The following is a 20,572-nucleotide window of genomic DNA, read 5'->3' as shown; positions in this document are numbered from 1 at the left end:
GAGATGATTTTAGTTTTAATAGGAATGTCTGGGGCTAGGAACAATTGCGGGAGTTGGGGGCCAGCCATCAGCCAAGCGTAATACAAATAAGTGGCAATGGGAAATACATTGTATCCTAAGAAAATTACCCAAAAATAGCAAAGGAAAATTACCTGTGATTCAATAAATGGCTCTAACCTTCCCAGACCTCCACTGGGCTCCCCCAGCCGCCTCCCACCCACACGCAACACCTACTTTCTGCCGTTCCGTTTAGCATTAGCATGCCTCCCAGGCACAACCAGCTCCATGAATGGGTGGTGTGCAGCCCCAGCCCCCAGCCCTGACCACGTAGACTCAGCCAGGCACACGGCCCAAATCCCGCCTTTTCACACCTTTGATTTAAGCGGCTCTATTCTTGTCCGGCTGCGAGGCAGAAGGGCGTTTGCCACCGAACCCGCCATCTCTCTGGGCGCTGCCCACACCTGTATCCCTGGACCCACGTGTCGTGGGCATCCCCCTGCAGGGCAGCGAGCCGCGGGCCCAGCCCTTTCACTCGGGGGCCGGGACACTGCTCGCCCCGCGCCTCCTCCCCAGCCTTCTATCCTCAGGGAGGTGGCCCGGCGGGGAGAGTACAGTAGAGCTCTGTCCTGGGGCCGCTTCCAGCCGCAGTGGGCGAGCCGGGCACGCAAACACGCCTGGAGCGGCCCGAGCCTCCCGGGTTCTGCCGTTCCTCTCAGTCTCTCGTTTCCTGGCATAAAAAGCAAACAAGGTCTCAGTAGCAACACGCGCTCACCCGTCCAGCCATCATGGATTGACTGCGTCCCCCGTAGCGCTAGGAAGCCCGCCAGGTGCTGGACGAGGGTGCAGGGAGCCTCCAGCCCCGGTCACCGGCTCAGCCAGAGACGCCAACTGACCGCTCATCTGCTGCCACTGGGGTCACCTCACCCCGACTGGGGGTCCCAGAGGCTTCTGGAGGGGGTGCTACCCTAACAGATCCAAGCGGGGGCGGCCACAGAACATCACGGTTAGTGACAGTGGTTGTCTCTCGTGTTCACCGCTTCGTTTTATTCTCGTAATTCTCCAGAGAGGTAAGCAAGGCAGGCACTGATTTCTCTTGAAAATAAAAGAAAAAGCAGCCTGAACAGAACAGGCTGGCCACTGGGGTGGTCGTGAGCCTCTAGAGTGTGCCTCCCACGGGGCCAAGCCAGGGAGGCCTGCCCTCCACGGCCCCCAGTTACCCCAGCCGAGTCTCCCCGGTAGATGGTGGCCCAGGTGGAGCACAGGAGCTGTGACCTGCGATCAAGACAGTCCCACCAGAGAAGGTCACCTGCTTCTGGGGGGGGCCCGGGGCGGGCTGGGACCTCCGTGTCCGCCGGACACCCCCAGGACCCGAGGGCCACCTCTGTAGCCTCCACTGCCCACCTCTCCCCGCCCCCCAGCCTTCCCTGCCCTGAGTGTGTGTGCAGGCAAGCCCTTCTCCTTCCCATCTCCTCCACGAGTATGCACACACACACGCACACACAGGCACACACATGTGCACGCACACATGTGCACACACACACGCACTGCTGCCGTTCACCCTTCTCCCTGCCTCTGGAGGTGACTCTCAGCCCCTTGCAGTCACTGCCCCCCTGCCGCAGCGTCCCCAGCAGTGGACCCTGAGAGCTGCAATGTCGCCCAGAATCCCAGCCGCCAGGCCTCCAGGAACTCCCCTAGAGAGATATTTCTATCTTGTGTTTTTTTCTTTAGAGTTTCTCAACTGCTCTGACATTTTTGTTTCCATGTATGTCGTGGTGAAATACTCTTCACCAACAAATCTTTCTATATTATGACCTACTTCCTCTCTGCTTCTTTATGGTTCTCTGCCTTTCCCAAAGTTTCTGTGATGAAGATGTCTGGCTTTCATAACCGTGAGCAAAAGTTTAAAAATTTCAAAGTATTCCCACTCAGGAAGATTAGAAAACCCTGACTCTTCTCTGAGTAGTAGAACTACAGGTGACTTTTTCCTTAGTCCATCTATTTCCAGATTATCTAGAGTTAGATATAAATCTCATTGAAAATATACGAAGGTATAAAAAAGATATAAAAATGGGAAACAAAGGCTGTCTTACATCAAAACGTGTCTGTCTGCACGACCACCGGTTTACTTTATGCCCTGTAGACCTACCACGAGGCATGTTCCAGAGTTGAAAGGGAAGAGACAGACAGACAGACAGAAGTTACGGTTGAGTCGTGGCCCCGCACCATTAACCAACAGAGATTGGAACTGCTCGCGTGCGGTTAGAACTTCCCAGACGCTCCTCACTTTTCATCTTCTTGTAAAAGCCTGGGAATTTACTGCTGAGCCTGTGTCCTGCGGAGAAAATTACTTCTCCGGGAGGACCCGCTTGCACAAGCGTAAAATTCCCAGCGCTCCCTGGACAGTGAGGCGGCCAGTGCACACTCAGAGGTGCTGATCTGGCCCTTTCGAATTACCTGCTCCAGACAGCTTCAGGCACAGACCTCCCAGCATGCTGCCGGTTTGAAATCTGTGTCCCTTACCAGCCTCCAGTGTGTTACCCAGGACCCTGTCCACGAAGCAGACCTCCCTGGGGGCCACGGGGACGCAACGATGGCCGGCACGGGGTCCCCGGGGATGTGTCATCTCTCGGGGGGCCACACAGAGACCATCCTACCCGTGGTCCAGGGGAAGGCTGGTCCAGCAGAGGGAACAGCAGGTCCAGAGCGCAGAGAAAGAGGGGAGCCCAGGGCTCTGGGCTAGGGGGTCCAGGTGAGCCGTGGAGGGCTGGAGAGGCTGGAATTCAATTCTGAGTCTGATAAGAAGCCGTTTGGAAGCTGTGAGAGAGAGAATGATGGCATCTGATTTTTTTTTTAATTGAAAAACATATTTTTTCATTTCTTAATTTTTTTAGTGATCCCTCTCACTAAGAGGCCTAAGTCAAGGTGGTCCCAGGTAGGTTTCTGAGGCTAGGAAGACTGAGGTGCAGAGCTCGGAGCAGCAGGCCCCGGTTCTCATGAGACACTGCAAAGAGTGCATGTGAAGTCACTTCAGTCGTGTCCGACTCCATGTGACCCCACGGACTGTGACCCTTCAAGACCCTCTGTCCTTGGGATTCTCCAGGCAAGACTGCTGGAGCAGGCTGCCATTTCCTCCTCCAGGGGATCTTCCCCACCCAGGAATCGAACCTGCATCTTATGTCTCCTGCATTGGCAGGTGGATTCTTTACCACAAGCACCACCTGGGGAGGCCGCATCAAGTCCCTGGGGAGCCTTTAAAGTACCCTTGCACCCAGGCCCCAGCCCAGATGGGGGTATCCTGGCTTGAGGCACAAGCATCATATTTAAAAGCTTCCCAGCAACTCTTGTGTGCGTCAAGGTGGAGAGGGTGGCCAGAAGTGAGCAATCACGCTGCTCCCCTCCCGCCCCCGCAAACGTGAGCCATCCTGTGAACAGGAGGCAGCTCAGCACAGGATGTCCAGTCTTCCACACGGACCCCAGACACATGCCCCTCTTAATCAAGCACTCGAGAGAATTACTCAGAAAGCTTACCGTATAAACACACGGATCAGTGTCGGGCTTCGGGAGTGGGCAGCTTCCAGAAGGCAGCCCTGGTCTCTCTCCCCCTGCCTGAGCGCCCCGTCTTCCTTCTCTCTTCCTCCTCCCGTACTTTCCTCCTGGCCCTGATCGCCACCCCATGCCCGCTGTCCTCCACGGGCCTCCTGGACACTCACCCCCAGCACCTGGGACACCTCGGCAGCCAGCCACCCTGGAGGCTTTGGGCTGCAGAGATCAGCTCCAAGGGGAAGGTCTGGATGAAAAGTAGGACCTGCTGAAAGGCTGCAGCCTGGCACCACATCTTGGTTGCTGCACGTACGCACTTCACTGCTCTGAAAAGTGGTCTAGCAGTTCTTTAAAAGTTCAACATGAAGCTACCATGTTGTGCTTAATTGCTCAAACACGTTCGACTCTTTGCGACCCCATGGACTTTGGCCCACCAGGCTCCTCTGTCCGTGGGGATTCTCCAGGCAAGAATGCTGAAGTGGGTTGCCATGCCCTCCTCCAGGGGATCTCCCCAACCGAATAATGGAAGCCAGGTCTCCCGCATCACAGGCGGATTCTCTACTGTCTGAGCCACCAGGGAAGCCTGAAGCTAGTCCAGGGATTCCACTCCTAGACACACACCAAAGAGAGATAAAAACATACCTTCACACAGAAATTTGGACACCAATAGCAGCATTATTCATAATCCTGATGTCCATCAACCGACGCATGGATAAACAAAATGGGGTGTAATAGGCTTCATGCCTAAGAAGAGTGGAATTCTGATCCAGCGACACCTTGATGAGCCTTGAAGACATCTGCAACGTGCAGGAAGTCAGTCACAGAAGCCCACGTGCTGGAGGACCCCATTTACGTGAAATTCGCAGAACAGGAAACGTAGACAGAAAGGAGGGGAGAGATTGTCCTGGGGCGGGGGGTAGGGAGGAGCAACGGGTGACTCCCTGTGGGTACAGTTCTTCTGGCGGGGAAGTGTGTTCTAAAACTGACCGATCATTCTAAAATATAACATTAAAACGTAAAAGTATGTTCTAAAATTGACCATGGTGATTGGTCACCCAGCTCAGCAGATACACTCAAAACTACTGAATCTTAAGGTTTAAACTGGTGAATCATATGGTGTGTGAATTTTATCTCAATAAAGCTGTTAGAAATAAAATGTGTGTTTCAACAACAGAAACTGAACAGAGCATATATTTTAAAGGTCATGAGGGCCCTAAGAAAGTGTTACCTGGAAGACTGCAGTCAGGGCAGCCCCGTGTCACAGAGAGACAGGACCTGCCCCCTCCAAGCACCTCTTCCATGCTTGCAGGAAGGTCAGGACCACAGCGTGCACTTGGACGGGCACCTTATGAATTCCTCCCCTTTCCCCGTTTCTGACAGCACCTCTTCCTTCTCAGCGTGAGAATGTTTCTATCCTCGGCTGGCTCATTTCCATGCCCCCACCCCCAGGCACTGGCAGGAGTTCTAGTCCTTTCCATGGAGAAGATCAGGGCTTTCTGCTTTATTGACTATGCCAAAGCCTTTGACTGTGTGGATCACAATAAACTGTGGAAAATTCTGAAAGAGATGGGAATACCAGACCACCTAACCTGCCTCTTGAGAAATCTGTATGCAGGTCAGGAAGCAACAGTTAGAACTGGACATGGAACAACAGACTGGTTCCAAATAGGAAAAGGAGTATGTCAAGGCTGTATATTGTCACCCTGCTTATTTAACTTCTATGCAGAGTACATCATGAGAAACGCTGGATTGGAAGAAACACAAGCCGGAATCAAGATTGCCGGGAGAAAGATCAATAACCTCAGATATGCAGATGGCACCACCCTTATGGCAGAAAGTGAAGAGGAACTAAAAAGCCTCTTGATGAAAGTGAAAGAGGAGAGTGAAAAAGTTGGTGTAAAGCTCAACATTCAGAAAATGAAGATCATGGCATCTGGTCCCATCACTTCATGGGAAATAGATGGGGAAACAGTAAAAACAGTGTCAGACTTTATTTTTGGGAGGCTCCAAAATCACTGCAGATGGTGACTGCAGCCATGAAATTAAAAGACGCTTACTCCTTGGAAGAAAAGTTATGACCAATCTAGATAGTATATTGAAAAGCAGAGACATTACTTTGCCGACTAAGGTCCATCTAGTCAAGGCTATGGTTTTTCCAGTAGTCATGTATGGATGTGAGAGTTGGACTGTGAAGAAGGCTGAGCGCCGAAGAATTGATGCTTTTGAACTGTGGTGTTGGAGAAGACTCTTGAGAGTTCCTTGGACTGCAAGGAGATCCAACCAGTCCATTCTGAAGGAGATCAACCCTGGGATTTCTTTCGAAGGAATGATGCTAAAGCTGAAGCTCCAGTACTTTGGCCACCTCATGTGAAGAGTTGACTCATTGGAAAAGACCCTGATCCTGGGAGGGATTGGGGGCAGAAGGAGAAGGGGACGACTGAGGATGAGATGGCTGGGTGGCATCAAGGACTTGATGGACATGAATCTGAGTGAACTCTGGGAGATGGTGATGGACAGGGAGGCCTGGCGTGCTGCGATTCATGGGGTTGCAAAGAGTCGGACACGACTGAGTGACTGAACTGAACTGAACTTATGTTTTAAAGCCCTCCTCCAGGGTCCAGAGTCAACTCCAGTCCAGTGACAGCCCAGCCATCACCTGCCCCACCCAAGAGGCACCCAGGACTGTGTGAGTCCCCTCCATCCCAGATGAAACCCTGAAGCTTTGCAGGGTCTCTCCCTCTAAATGTCACTCACCCCTCCACCCTGCAGGCACTTTTCAAGTCCACGCTCCACAGACAAGTTTTCCCAAATTGCTCCAACAGCTTCCTGGTCTCCATCAGTCCCTCCTCTCCAAGCCCTCCTGGAGCCAAGGCTTTCTGGACCGCCCACAGTGTCTTCACAGGTTCTTGACCACCCAGCCTCTCCTCAGTTCCGTTCAGTTCAGTCACTCAGTCGTGTCTGACTCTTCGTGACCGCACAGACTGCAGCAGGCCAGGCCTCCCTGTCCAAAACCAACTCCAGAGTTCACTCAGACTAGTGAGGATTGAGTCAGTGATGCCATCCAGCCATCTCACCCTCTGTCACCCCTTCTCCCGCTTCAAGCTTTCCCAGCAACAGGTCTTTACAAATGAGTCAGCTCTTCGCATCAGGTGGCCACAGTATTGGAGTTTCAGCTTCAGCATCAGTCCTTCCAATGAGCACTTGGGCACCCCTACGGCCCTTCTGAGAGTTTTGAGGGAGCCAGCGCCCCCTCTCAGGACCTCACATCGAGCCCCTGAAGAGGGGGCCACTCAGATGGTCACCGCCCGCCCCCGAGGTCATCACTGGTCTCAGGATGACGGGTTTGGCCTTACCCTCCGGGGTCATGACCCCGGGCTAGGCCAGCTGCCTTGCTCTCGGGATTCGTGGCCCCTCCTTGGTCCCCGGCAAGCGACAGTGCCTCGGGGAGGCCCTTTGACAAGCCTGACCTCCTCGTGCTCAGTCCAGGGGCCTGGAAATGCTCATTTACTCTGATAGTGTTCACTCCGGGCCCCGAGCCGTACATGAGATACGGTGGGACAGCCCCCACCCGCTGGGTGAGCTGACCCCGGATGCAGGACTGAGGATCCCACACACCCCCGGGAAGCAAGGGGTCCTGGGGGGCGGTGGCTGGGGTGGCAGCTTCTGGAAGCGCAGGGAGGTGCCCTTGACAAAGACTGGAGGGGCAACCTCAGGACAAGGGCCCAGTGGGTGCAGAGGTGGGGATGGAGCAGGAGTGGGTGGGAGCCAGGCCTGGGGTGCAGGAGTCTGGAGAGGGCAGGCTGAGGAGCGGTGGGTGGGAGGGGGGGTGGGTCCCCGGGGTCTGCACGCAGCCTCTGGGGGGAGGGTCCCCCAGAGGACTTGACCTCCCCTCCCCACTCACACGTGTGTCCTCTGTCTGTCCCTGACCACCCCCTGGTGGAGGTAACTGGCTCCTCACCCGGCAGATGGCCAGAGTGGGTGCCCTCGGGGACCAGCTCTGCAGCACCCCCCTTTCCTTCCTGGACCGCCTCTGGGCACCTTACCCATCCCGCTGAGCAAGTGCAGGGGCGCCGTCAGCCGCCAGCCTGTTCAGGTCGAGGGTATTGTCACAGCACGTTCTCTACTTTGGCTGCAGAGTTCTGACCCGAGGAGGTCCGATCAAATCCAGAAAGTTACAGCGCAGGGTCGGCTTCCGATGCATAGAACAGCAGAGTTCACGACTCCATAGTGACCGCTGCTGTTAAAATGGATGTAAATGTATTTCTTTTATTGCAGAAATTCAGGGAGCAATGTTCTTTAATGAAAAATGATCTGCTCACACGAGGGTGTGAACTAGCGGTTGATTAAACCTTCTTTGTTGATACATTTCTCTGGAGCTGTCATGCACTTTATTTCTATTTAAAGTTAGCAAATGCAAACCAGGGTAGAATGACATATTTGGAAAATTGCAGAAATCCATTTCTAGTACAGCGTCTGTATACCTCTCTCACACACACTCATCTCCAAACACACATGGGCCCCTAGGAAATAGAAATGCATTTTGCTTGCAAATTCCTGGTTTGTTTAAAGTTCAAAGTTGATTGACACATGCTTTCAGTTAATGAAGGTAATTACAAAGAATAACAATTCCAAACAGATCTGTTCAGTGTTAACAGTCTCGTCCTGCCACGAAGATTACATCGAGGCCCGTCAGACCCACAAGGTTTTTTTTGCCACCAATCTTGCGGACACATGTGTGTAAGACAAGAAACAGATTAATAAGCATCAACACTTTCTTCTAAACACTTGCTGAAAAGAATAAAAGCTGCCGGCTCTGATGGGAATGAAACCACGGTAGATGTTTCTCCATCTGGCCTCCAAAAACCAGCCTCACAGGCCTCTCAGGAAGGACAGAAGTGCTCATCAACCTCTGTGCTGCTCGCCGTCTACAGGGTGGAGAAGCCACATAGACCTACTCTCACTAGGACTGTCTTGCCTGAGACTTTGGACTCGTTGCCCTGCTTTTACTTCAAATCTCGACTGGACCATTTGGAGAAGAAACAGCCCAAACAAAAGGTCTATTTCTGCTCCAAATGGTTAGTACTTGTTGAGTATCTATTATCTGGTAAAGACCCATCCAGATAAAATTCAGGGGGCCTTGGGGAGGACTGACCAGGTATTCAGAGATAAATCATGACTCCAGCCTTTGGGAAATGTGGATACATATGGAAAAGGTCTGTGATTACAATTACGCCGCCAGGCGTGTGTAGCTCTAACTTCAAACACCAGGATTATAAAAGAAGGTTCCACCACATTTAGTTTTATCCTGCAAACATGCTGGGTAAATGAATATTACCCCTAACACAGCAAAGAGTGGATTTTCCACTTGACTTTTTTACTGCCTCATATAAATAGCAGGTAAAATGAAAAGGGATGGACAAAGTATTGAAACAATCACATTGTATACAGCATGAACTTTGTTACTATATCATAATTGTGGGCCTTTTATTCTAAAGCTGGTTAGGATTTAGGGTCATGTTTTTTATAGCAAAGGGGGCAGAGAATTGCTGCCAGTCAGCGGCCTGATCTCAGCGCGTCCATGAGTGCCGTGACTGTTTGCTTTTCTGTGACATGGGGTGTCACCCGGCCTGGCTGATGCGCCAGATGACGGCAAAATAAACAAACAGCACACACGTGAGACAAAAGGTCCCCAGTCATGTTGCTCTCAGGAACCTGTATTTCTACGTTTAAAAACAAAGACAAGCCTCTTGGTCTATATTTAGAAGTCAGAAACGGTCTATTTAAAAATGAATTTTTTCCCATGGAAAATACCTTTCTGTGATCCCATTTTAATGAGGGAGTGGGTTTATGGGTCTCTCAACGTCTCTTAGAAGAAAAGCACCCTCTGGTTCTGTGTGGAAGAGCCTCAGAGCCACTTGGAGGCTTGAGGTGCCTTCAGAAATGTCCTATTTCAATAGCACAAAACTCAACTGGCAAGAATTTCTTCCAAAGGGTTTTGATTTCTTGGCTTTGCCCATATTCTGCAACTGCTCTAGAAGGATTGAAGCTCTACATCTCTCTAAATGATCTGAGTACTGTTTCCATCACTCACTTGGAGATTTTTTATTAAGAAATATTTAGATGCGATCATGGACCTAGCATTCCAGGTTCCTATGCAATATGGTTTTTCCAGGGGTCATGTATGGATGTGAGAGCTGGGCCATAAAGAAGGGTGGGACTGAAGCATTGATGCTTTTGAACTGTCTCTGGAGAAGACTCTTGAGAGTCCCTTGGACTGCAAGGAGATCCAACCAGTCCATCCTAAAGGAGATCAGCCCTGAGTGTTCACTGGAAGGACTGATGCTGAAGTTCCAATACTTTGGCCACCTGATGGAAAGAGCTGACTCATCAGGAAAGATCCTGATGCTGAGAAAGATTGAAGGCAGGAGGAAAAGGAGGCAAGAGAGGATAAGATGGTTGGATGGAATCACTGACTCAATGGGCATGAGTTTGAGCAAACTCTGGGAGACAGTGAGGGACAGGGAAGCCTGGCGTGCTGCAGTCCATAGAGTCCCAAAGAGGCAGACACAACTTAGCAACTGAACAAGATGTGATCATAACAAACAACATGAAATCGTCTCATTCATTTCTGACTTCAAAGGTTCAACTCACTTTCTCAGAATGAACCCGCCTGCGTGACAGGCTGTAACCCTGAACCCACGCGGACCAGAGAGCTGTATTGTGTATTTCAGAAGCGTGATGACCGACTTACATTTGGTATATAGTCTCATTTCTGCTGGTAGCAGGTGAAAAGCTAAGTGGTCACACAAACCTGTATTGTATCGATCAGTTATAAGAGGAAAGGAAAAACCCGGGAGAAGCCTTGGTGTGTCTCCTCCACATACTAACAGGACAATGGGAACTAACCATTTGGAGAAAAGGATTGAAAAAACAGCTCAGTGACGTCTCAAAAGCACTTGTGATGTCGTCTTTCACCTTCAGGCCAGCCTTTAGTGTCTGCTGATGGTCCTGAGCAGAGAGATTACCAGCGAGTAATCTGTCATTAAAACCTTACAAGCACTGTATTTCAACACATTCAAGATGCCGCGGTAAGATGCCTCACAATTCTGTGATCCACTGAGAAAGAACAAAATCTGATGGTTAAATCGGGTCATGCTTCCAGCTGTCTGAGGCGCCTGACCCCACAGGTGTGAAGATGTTAAGACATGTGCCTCTTAGAACCTATGGAACGTGGCACCTCTAGACTCATCATGCAGAACCCGGCCAGTCCCCTGCCTCAGTCTGAAGTGAAATCATCATCTGTGTGCTCACCTGACTTGCCATCCTTGCCTCGTGAACCTGTCTGTCCTCTGAATTTCTCGTCCTTCTGTTCAGACCCTCGGGACTTCTCACCTGCTACTTCACAGCCGTGTCAAAGTGCTTGCTCTTTCCAGATCAGAGTAGACCATGAGAAAGGGAAAATGCCCCGAAGGAGCCCAGGGCAGGGTGAGCAGCATTGCAAGGAGGGGAGAGGTCAGGAGAGTCTCTGGGGGGCTGGGCCTGGGCAGAGGGTGGGGGAGCAGGGAGCCGGGCAGACCCTAGAGGGCGGTTGCAGGAAGCAGGTGGTGGGCAGAGTCGACAACGAGGCGCCAGGGGCTGGGACGCTGGTTGGAGCCAGGCCGTGGCGTCAAACCCCTGCAGAGCTTTGGCTCGGATTCCATGGGTAAGAGACAGGGCGACCTAATAGAAGAGAAATGAAAATCTGGAAAGAGAGCATGCGGAGGCACGAGACCCGCTCCTTGGCGGGGCTGGCACATGCCCTCCGGGAGTCCTGGCTCTGTTGTCTGACCAGAGGGGCCCCTAAGCAGGCAGGTGCCAGTTATCCGAAAGTTACCTGGAGGAAGTGTGGGTTTCTTGGGTGACTGACCAGGTCCTAGCACTTGATTCTATAAATATTTCCTTATAATCCGTGTTTTATTTCATTGCATTTAACTTAATTCTTTTCATTTTTTTGGCTGAGCCATGATGTGTGCGGCATCTTCACTGACCAGGAATCGAACCTGTACCCCTGCATTGGGAGCACAGAGTCTTAATCACTGGACCGCCGGCGGAGTTCGTGCCCAGAATCTTAAACTCAGGATCTTGAGAAAGATAAGTGAAAGCGAAAGTCTCTCAGTTGTGTCCGACTCTTTGCGACCCCATGGGCTATACAGTCCATGGGATTCTCCAGGCCAGAATCCTGGAGTGGGGAGCCGTTCCCTCCTCCAGGGCATCTTCCCAACCCAGGGATTGATCCAGAGTCTCGCACATTGCAGGCGGATTCTTTACCAGCCGAGCCTCCAGGGAAGCCCAGTTTTCTAGAAAACAGTAGAAATGAGGATCAGTTTTCTGGAAAAGTGTTAGAGCAAATGAGCCCTGGCTGTCACAGGGCTGCCTGCCCCCTGTGGCCTCATGGCTGAAATGAGATTCCGTGAGGTCTGAACTTGGACCTTATAGTGATTCAAGTCGATTCAAAATTTTCTAGAGTGACATCTTAATTTTTAGCTGCTCTTAGACTGACCCAAGGCAAAATGCGGGAAAGGGAAAGCTTGTCGCAGTGTCCCAGCCTGCAGCACCGCTTGTGTGCGGCTGACGGTCCCCTTCTGTCTGGTGGGCGGTGTCCTCAGGGCTTGGACCTGGTCCACGGCCCCTGCACAGGAACAAGAGGGCTCGTCTTTGAAACCAGACGAGTCTCACGACATGCAACAAAGCTACTCAACTTCTAGAAGCTTCCATGTCCCCATCCGGCAAGGTTAAATGACATAGCCTGGCACTGCCTGGGTGCCTTCCAGCTCCCAAGACTCACAATAGTTAAGAAACAAGAGCTAGATAAGAAACAAGCACTAGATGGGGACTTCCCTGGTGGCCCAGAGGTTAAGAGTCCACACTTCCATTGCAGGGGGTATGCAGGGTCTATCCCTGGTGGGGCAACTAAGTTTCCACGAGCCCTGCAGTGTGGTCAAAAAATAAAACTAAAAAAAGAAAGAAAGAAAGAAACGAATCTTGGTTAGCTAATGAAGAATACGATGCTTTGTCCACTTTAAAATGCTTACATTTCTAAAGGGCTTTTACAAATATTGAATTATTTTAAAGACTTACCTAAGTGGTCTGCGAAAATTGGAAGCATTTCTGCCCATCTTGAAATGTATAAGATGGAAGGTGAAAACCTTCCCTCGCCACCCCCACAGCCCCCGACTCTGCAGTGTGGGAAGAAAGTCCATTTTCATTTATGCATCCTTTCTCACCTGATGCCCCGCGGTGTGGTCGGCACAATAGACGCCCGCAGTCCGGTGGGCAGGCTTCCAGGCCTCTTCAGCACAGGGCACGTGGGCTTGTCTCTCCGTATTCACAGGCTCCCAGCGCCCTTCTCCCTCGCCGAGAGCCACCTCTCCCGCTTGTGGACACGAGCAATGCCTTATCATATTCTGCTCATCCACACGCTCACTTACTCATTCCACAAATGTGTATCAAGTACCTGTGATGTATATTTAGGCTGTCTGTGATGATTTACTATTATGATGAATGCTTACATTGATATGTGTAGTCTGGTATACTCGTGTGTGATTATTTCTAGAGACTAGATTCTCCAAAGTGGAACTTCCAGCTTTAAATGTGCGTGCCTTCTGAAGTTTGAGCAGTACTGACGAATTGCCCCCACAAAAAGGCGACATCAGTTCCTACTCCCACCAGCAGTTTCCATATCTGATAGGTTAAAAAAAAAATTACCTAATCTGTCTTTTTGTGGTCACTAGTGGAAATGAGATTTTTTTCCCCCTTCATGCTAATGATTCACTTCTATGAATTTTCAAGTCCTTGACCCATTTTCTAGAAGCTTTTTAAAAATTTTACTTCTATTTATTTATTTTAAAATTAATTTAGTTTTACTTAGTTTGAATTTTACATTTATCTATTTTTAAATTTTATTTTATTTACTTTTTTAAATTTTGGCTGCGCTGGGTCTTCCCTATGGCATGAAAGCCTGGATGCCCAACGGCATGTGGGATCTTAACTCCCCAACCAGGGATTGAACCCGTGTCCCCTTATCAAAAGGCAGATTCTTTAAAAAACAAAAACGCTTTTTATTTTGTATTGGAAAATAGCCAATTAACAATCTTATGATAGTTTCAGGTGAACAGTGACGGGATTCAGTCATACATATACACGGATCCATTCTCCCCAGATTCCCCTCCCATCCAGGCTGCCACATCACACTGAGCAGAATTCCCTGTTGGAAGGCGAATTCTTAAGCACTGGACCACCAGGCAGGTCCTTCTAGGAGTTTTAAGGGGCTGCCAGTCTTCTCGACGGCAAGCTGGTGCAGCGGCAGCGAGCCTCTCTGAGTCGCCCATGAAGGCACTGCCGGTGCTTACGGCGACCCAGGTACAGCACGAAGCTTCGGAAGAGTGGGGAGTCATTTTTCCCGCCTCGGCCTCTCTCATTAGGACAGAAGTCATCTTGCAGATGTTCTGAAGCCCCACCCTGTGCACCTTTTGCCGCCAGCAGTCTTGGGGTCGAGGATGGAAACAGACAAGAGGTCTGGGTACGTGGGTCAGTTTCTTCTCTTGGACCTGCCCAGCGGTCACCTCAGTGGTCGCGACTCCTTATCAATGCCGTCACGATAACGAACGTGATCTGAAGCATCTTCGGCCCCTCTCGAGCACCACCCCACCCACCCAGCTTTTCTCCACGGCACTTCCCACCTGGGCGTCTGTTCCCGCTTCCTTGCTTGATTCTGTCTGTCTCACGGCCGTGTGAGCCCCATCGAAGATGCTTGGATCAGAATAGAACCCCATGACTGTAAAGAGCTCCTTTGTAAATTATCTCATCTGATCTCTCCAACAACCCTGTGATGGAGGTATGACTATCATCTCCAGTTTGCAGAACAGGAAAACTCATCCAGAATTGACTCAGGAACCCAGTCAAGTTTGTGTAGCTGGTACCGGGGAGGGCCTGAGAGCCCAACATTGTGACTGCTGCTTCTAAAGAGAAGTGAACCTGAAGCTCCCCCAGCCCCACCGACACCCCCACAGCCCACATGCTAATCAGTAGAAATGCAGCCACTTCCGAAGGGGCCATGAGATGGCTCTAAAGCTAGGATTTACTTGTTAATAACTTTTTGATTTCCATGTAGCTACATACCAACCCTGCGTATTGAACTGTTTCCAGAAGTGACGATTTAGACACTAGTCTGTTTGGGAAAAGGGGGCCACTCAGTCCAGTGTTGAGAACTTGCCTGGTGGCTCAGACGGGAGAGTCTGCCTGTGATGCGGGAGACCCGGGTTCAATCCCTGGGTCAGGAAGATCCCCTGGAGAAGGAAATGACACCCCACTCCAGTATTCTTCCCTGGAGACTCCCTTGGACAGAGGAGCCTGGTGGGCTTCAGTCCATGGGGTTGCTACGATTGAGCGACTCAGACACACACAGAGTCCAGAGTTGATAATCTTCTTTGCTAAAGCACAGGAATCAGAGAGCTGTTTCATTCCTTTTTTCAATCATATTGTGCTGGACTCTTTTTTTTGGGGGGGGGCCTCACTGTGTGGCATGTGGGATCTTAGCTCCCCGACCAGGGGTCAAACCCTCACCCCTGCATTGGAAGCATGAGACCTTAACCACTGGGCCCCTACAGAAGCTCCTGGTCCCTGTTTGATGTACAACTTTCAGAGCGATCCGCATTTTGTGGGCATTCAACAAATATGTGTGGAAAGGAATGCTGTTCCTGGTCGACTGGCCATCACAATGAAAACCTTAATTTCAAACTAGCACAGGGAGAGTCTCCCTTAGTAAAGTGAACTTTCACACTAGTCACCAGAGCCTCACGCTCAGAGATTCTGATTTCATGGGCCTGGGGTGCCACTTGGCCCCTGGGACTTATAAAATCTCCCAGGGACTCAGAGGACAAACAGGGATGAGAAGCACTGAATGGCAGCTCCTCCGACAAAGACTGCACACCCATCGAAAGGAAACGCTCGGGCAAAATTTGCACTGGACAGAATTCTCGCAGAATCACCCAATCTGCAGGCCCCTGGGAAGAAAACAAACCAAACCAGCTCAGAAGGGACCATGCAAGCAGCTCTCCTCAACGGGAAGGGACCCCCAAACCTCAGGGGCTTGTGAGCACAGAGGACCCCTTCTGTTTTCCTCTATTCATTTTCAGTGGAGGTGATCACTTTGGACGCTGGCTGGGACTAGCTTGCCTTCTCGGAAGCCCGGGGCCTTCTGCTGTCATGTAGAAGCTGCTGTGTAGGAGCTGTTTCATGTTTTGAAGAGTTTTTGATGTGTTTGTGGGAAGGCAAGCGATCTCCCCGTCTTACTCCTCCACCACCTTCTTTCGCTCTCTGCGAGGCATCCTTTTGTTTTTCTAGAGCAGGAGTCTGCGGACGTTTTAGGGCCCAAGAAGGACTGTTTTCAGCTTCGAAGCAATGACCCCCCACCCCAGGGCAGCCCCAAATCTGCCCGGACCACGTGGACGGGAAAGTGCAGCATGTCCCAGTAGAATTTTATCTGTGGACATTAAAACGTGAATTCCACGCAACTCTCACATCACAGAATACTATCCTGATTTTTTCCAACCATTTAAAAATGCAAACCCATCCTCAGCAAGGAGGTCAGACAAGAACACGCAGGGAGGCCTCACCTGGCTGCCGTTCAGAATCCTCTGCTGCAGAAGAACATAGTCAGAAACGAACACGGGCTCTTTCCGCCATCTTTCCGTGCCGCCTGGCTGATGCTCTCCAGAGTATCAACAATGCCGAGAAGAGAGGCAAACGCCAGGTCCTTGTTAGGCCGAGCTCCAACATCATTGTCGGGTTTCTAACAGTGATGATGAAGCATGGTTACACTGGCGAATTTGAAATCATTGATGATCACAGGGCCGGGAAAATTGTTGTGAACCTCACAGGCAGGCTGAATAAGTGCGCAGTGATCAGCCCCAGATTTGATGGACAACTCAAAGATCTAGAAAAATGGCAGAATAACCTGCTCCCATCCCGTCAGTTTGGTTTCATTGTACTGACAACCTCAGCTGGCATCATGGACCATGAAGAAGCAAGACGAAAACATACAGGAGGGACAATCCTTGGATTCTTTTTCTGGGGATGTGATACCTACAAATAAAATGCCTCAGAGGACAAAAAAAAAGAAAAAGAAATGAACACAGGAAGTATCAAAGCTGTAGATCAGTGGATCATCCTGCACGAGACCCGATGGCGGGAACAGACTGCACCCACCCCCCCTCCATTCCCGCCCTCCCGGGACGCCCCAACTAGGCTCCTTCTCAAACTGTAGGCAGCTGTGAGACGCTGGGATATCTTGCTTTTAGTCCCATCCTTACTGGGGAAATTTCAGGCTGCAGGAGAGGCAGGCCCTCAGGACGAGCTGGCTCGAACCAGAGCTTTAATAACTCAATCCCAGAGTCCACAGCTGCTCTACCTGGAGGCGGGTTTTACTGTCCTTGGGTCATAAAAATACTAGCTCCAGGTCCCCATGGGAACGGTTTATAGTTGATTTACACAAAAAGAGGCCTATTAAATATGAGCCCCAAAGATTTGGGGGGCTCGGAGACATGAAAACTGGAGGCAGATGAAGTGAGTCCCACTCTGGGGGGCCCTCTCCCCAAGGGGACGCCCGGAGGGGTGTGGGCCACGGAGGTTGGGAGGGGAGGCTGCGGGCAGAAACTGCGTGCTCACCTGTCTTCGGAAGCGAATCTCTCTCGCTTATTCGGCGGTGCGAGGGGCCAGGCTTCATGCACCACACACAGCCCTGGGCAAGAGAAACACTGAAACGCGGAATAATTCCCTTTGGAGAGTTAAAAAAAAAATGAAAATAGGATTGTGGAGAAGATAGAAGAGAGAGGTGTTTATCGTGGACAAAACAGAGAACCACAGCCGCGTGGATGGACCCAGAGATTATCCTACTAAGTGAAGTGAGTCAGACAGAGGAAGGCAAACGTCGTGAGATAACACTCATATGTGGAATCTTAGAATTACACAAATGAACTTATTTACAAAACAGAGACAGACACAAACACAGAAAACAGACTTATGCTCACCAAAGGGGAAAGGTATGGGGAAGGATAAAGTTAGGAGCTGGGGATTAATAGATACATACATATTACTATATATAAAATAGATGAGCCACAAGGAGCTGCTGTGTAGCATAGGGAACTCTACTCAATATGCTGTAATAACGTAAACGGGGAAAGAACTTGAAAAAGAATAGATGTACATGTATGTGTGACTAAATCACTTTGCCACACACCTGAAACATACATTGTTAATCAATTTTACTGCACTGTGAGATAAAACTTTAAGAAATAATGATAAGAAGCATTTTCCCTAAAAAGGAAAAAGAAGAGAAAATCCACTTGGAGATGGATTCTTCTTCTCTTTGGGGAAGAAAAGAAGATCAGGGAGACGGATGAGGGCGGGGTAAGGAGCCGTGAAGGAGAAAAACCCAGGAGGCGGTGTTTGCACGGAGGGTCCCTCGGGGCCTGCAGGGGCGGCCCCTGGGGTGCGGCCCCTGGGGTACGGCCCAGCGCGGCTTCTGCTCCCTGCAAACCCCACCCCCCAGCAGGCTCTGCCGCGGTGACCGTCGTAAACATGTTTTACGAGCCACGCTGCTGGCTGCAGCCTCACCTTCCCCAGAACAAAGACCAGTGTCCCACGGCAGCAACAGTGAGACGACCGGCCTGACCCTCACCTCGCTGGTGGGCCTCGCACGCAAAAGCTCAGCAGGTCGGATAGGCAGGGCCCGGAGTCCATTTCTGTAGCAACACTGATGCTTTTCCCAGGCTCACAGGGGAGTTTTCCAATTACACACACAAAAATGAAACCCGCAGACCCAACAGCACTGAAGAGAGTCCCCAGAACGCTCGCTGGAACACCAAAAGCTGCTTCTCATTAAAGCAGAGCCTTAGTGGGAACGTTTAACTGGAGAACTTAGGGGAGAAGGTAGATGCTGAAAGCTCCACAGAAATAATTCTACGTGAGAAAAAGCAGAGCCGTCCGCTGAAGCCCCCTTTGCTGACCTGGTCCAAGCCCCGGCTTCCCCACTGTTCTGATCACAGTGATTCAAATGTCCTCAATTGCACTGATTTCTCAAGAGTAGTCAAAAAGGTGACCGAATATTTTTAGCATTTCATGAAAGTGAAAATGTTAGTCACTCAGCCTCAGCGGACTCTTTGCGACCCCATGGACTGTAGCCCACCAGGCTCTTCTGTCCAGGGGGATTCTCCAGGCAAAAATACCACTTCGGGTACAGGTTGCCATGCCCTCCTCCAAGGGATCTTCCCAATCCAGGGGTCGAACCCAGGTCTCCTAATTGCAGGTGGATGCTTCACCATCTGAGCCACCAGGGTGAGTGTAATCCCAGGTCAGGGTCTCCACTCCTTGTTTCAGGAGGAAGATGTCCGCAGCTTCATTGTCTCTTTCTTCAGTTTGGGAATCAAGTTTCATTACTAGTAGTATTGTTATGATTATTACTTTGGCCCCACCCTCCGGCCTGTGGGATCTCAGTTCCCCAACCAAGGATCGAACCCAGGCCCTCAGCAGTCAAAGCATCAAGTCCTAACCACTGGACCACCAGGGCAATCTCTGGATCAAAAATTTCCAAACATTAGCTAGATTCTTGGGTGAATACAAAAATCAAGTTTTGTTTGGGGGAGGGGGCAGAAGGTTAACAGTGAGTTATGAGGATGGTTGAGGGGAGTGTAAACGTCCACACAAAGCCCGGAGTTTAACTGGGGGATAGGATGTGAGGTGTAAGAAAACCAAGAGCTCACATTGTTTTTAATTGACTTTGAAGACAGGTCCACGTTCGAGCCCTGTTCCTCCTACTTAGCTGTGCAGCCTGGAGCAAGTTACTCACCCTTTCCTGGCCTGTCTCCTCACCTGTGAGTTTACAGCAGCAGCGTCTTTTGTGTGTGAGGTTAAATGAGACCGCACGCTCGAAGCCCGCAGACGCGCCTGACTATCACACAGTTGGTGTTGCGCACTCGCTCAGTCGTGCCAGACTCTGCGCCCCACTGCAGCACGCCAGGCCTCCCCATCCTTGACTATTTCCCAGCATGTCCATAGAGGCGGTGATGCCATCCAACCATCTCATCCTCTGTCATCCCCTTCTCCTCCCGCCTTCAATCTTTCCCAGCATCAGGGTCTTTTCCAATGAGTTGGCGCTTCGCTTCAGGTGGCCAAAGTATTGGAGCTTCAGCTTCAGCACCAGTCCTTCCAAAGAATCTTCAGGGTGATCTCCTTGAGGAGGGGCTGATTGGCTCTCCTTGCCGTCCAAACAAGTGATGTGCAGTGGCACGGCATGGTGATATCTCCATAAACGAGAGCTCCTGGGATTGCAGCATCATCAGGGACGTTTTCTTCTCGGACTTCATCACCATCTGCATCTCTGCATTCCGACTTATTTACTCAGTTCTCTGGAAAACCCATGCAGATGCCAAATAGCAGGAAAACATTCTCTGGCTTCCACTCCAGCTGAACAGACTCAAGGATAAAAACTTCCAGGAGTCCCCCCACTGGTTTTAACAACTCTGGATGTCTCCTTCCGACTGTCTCCTTCTACTTTATTTCACCAGGAAAAAGATGAAGCTCTATCAGCATCCTCGGTGGAGACCAGCTCCCACGTGTGCACAGCAGTCAGACTCAAAGGGCCCTCCGAAGGTGAGCCAGAACCCCCCACGGGGCGCATGTGCACACACACGGCGGCCGTAAAATACAGCACCGGCGTCATTTCTGCTGGCCTCCAGGTATAAAGAATGGATATAAAATGCCACAGGAGAACTTTCTGAGAGTGTTTGGAGATATTTCTTTTTACAATATTAAGAACAAAAAGATGTTGACGTTTTTTACTGCTCCTTTCATCTTTAGTTATTTTGAAGTCAGGGCTTCAAGTCCAGGACCAAGGAGCCAGGTGGGCAGGTTCACCTAGGCCTGTGAGATGCTGCCATCTAGTGGCCAGTGTGAGCACTACAGAGGGAGGCTGACTGCCCTTTGTCCCTATGTTCAA

General features: G+C 50.7%; 1 protein-coding gene across 1 annotated transcript; it reads left to right on the top strand.

Annotated features, from left to right (window-relative positions):
* Nucleotides 1-2,590: 2,590 nt before the first annotated feature.
* Nucleotides 2,591-16,696, top strand: LOC120880422 (40S ribosomal protein S15a-like). The gene is made up of 2 exons (XM_040263778.1): nucleotides 2,591-2,675; nucleotides 16,224-16,696. The coding sequence occupies exons 1-2, from the start codon at nucleotides 2,591-2,593 to the stop codon at nucleotides 16,670-16,672; spliced, it is 534 nt and encodes a 177-aa protein (XP_040119712.1). The 3' UTR covers nucleotides 16,673-16,696.
* Nucleotides 16,697-20,572: the final 3,876 nt, after the last annotated feature.

The sequence above is a fragment of the Oryx dammah genome, unplaced genomic scaffold (genome assembly GCF_014754425.2).
Source record: "Oryx dammah isolate SB20612 unplaced genomic scaffold, SCBI_Odam_1.1 HiC_scaffold_21, whole genome shotgun sequence".
Lineage (NCBI taxonomy): Eukaryota > Metazoa > Chordata > Mammalia > Artiodactyla > Bovidae > Oryx > Oryx dammah.
The sequence above is the reverse complement of the archived record's forward strand: the minus strand, read 5'-3'. Positions and strand labels throughout refer to the sequence as shown.

What these genes read in the sequence shown, in the direction of transcription:
- LOC120880422 (XM_040263778.1), top strand. Translation starts at nt 2,591, where the DNA reads ATGGCCGGCACGGGGTCCCCGGGGATGTGTCATCTCTCGGGGGGCCAC. An exon ending in CGTGGTCCAGGGGAAGGCTG is followed by an intron (nt 2,676 to 16,223) that starts GTCCAGCAGAGG and finishes CCTCTGCTGCAG; the next exon opens with AAGAACATAGTCAGAAACGA.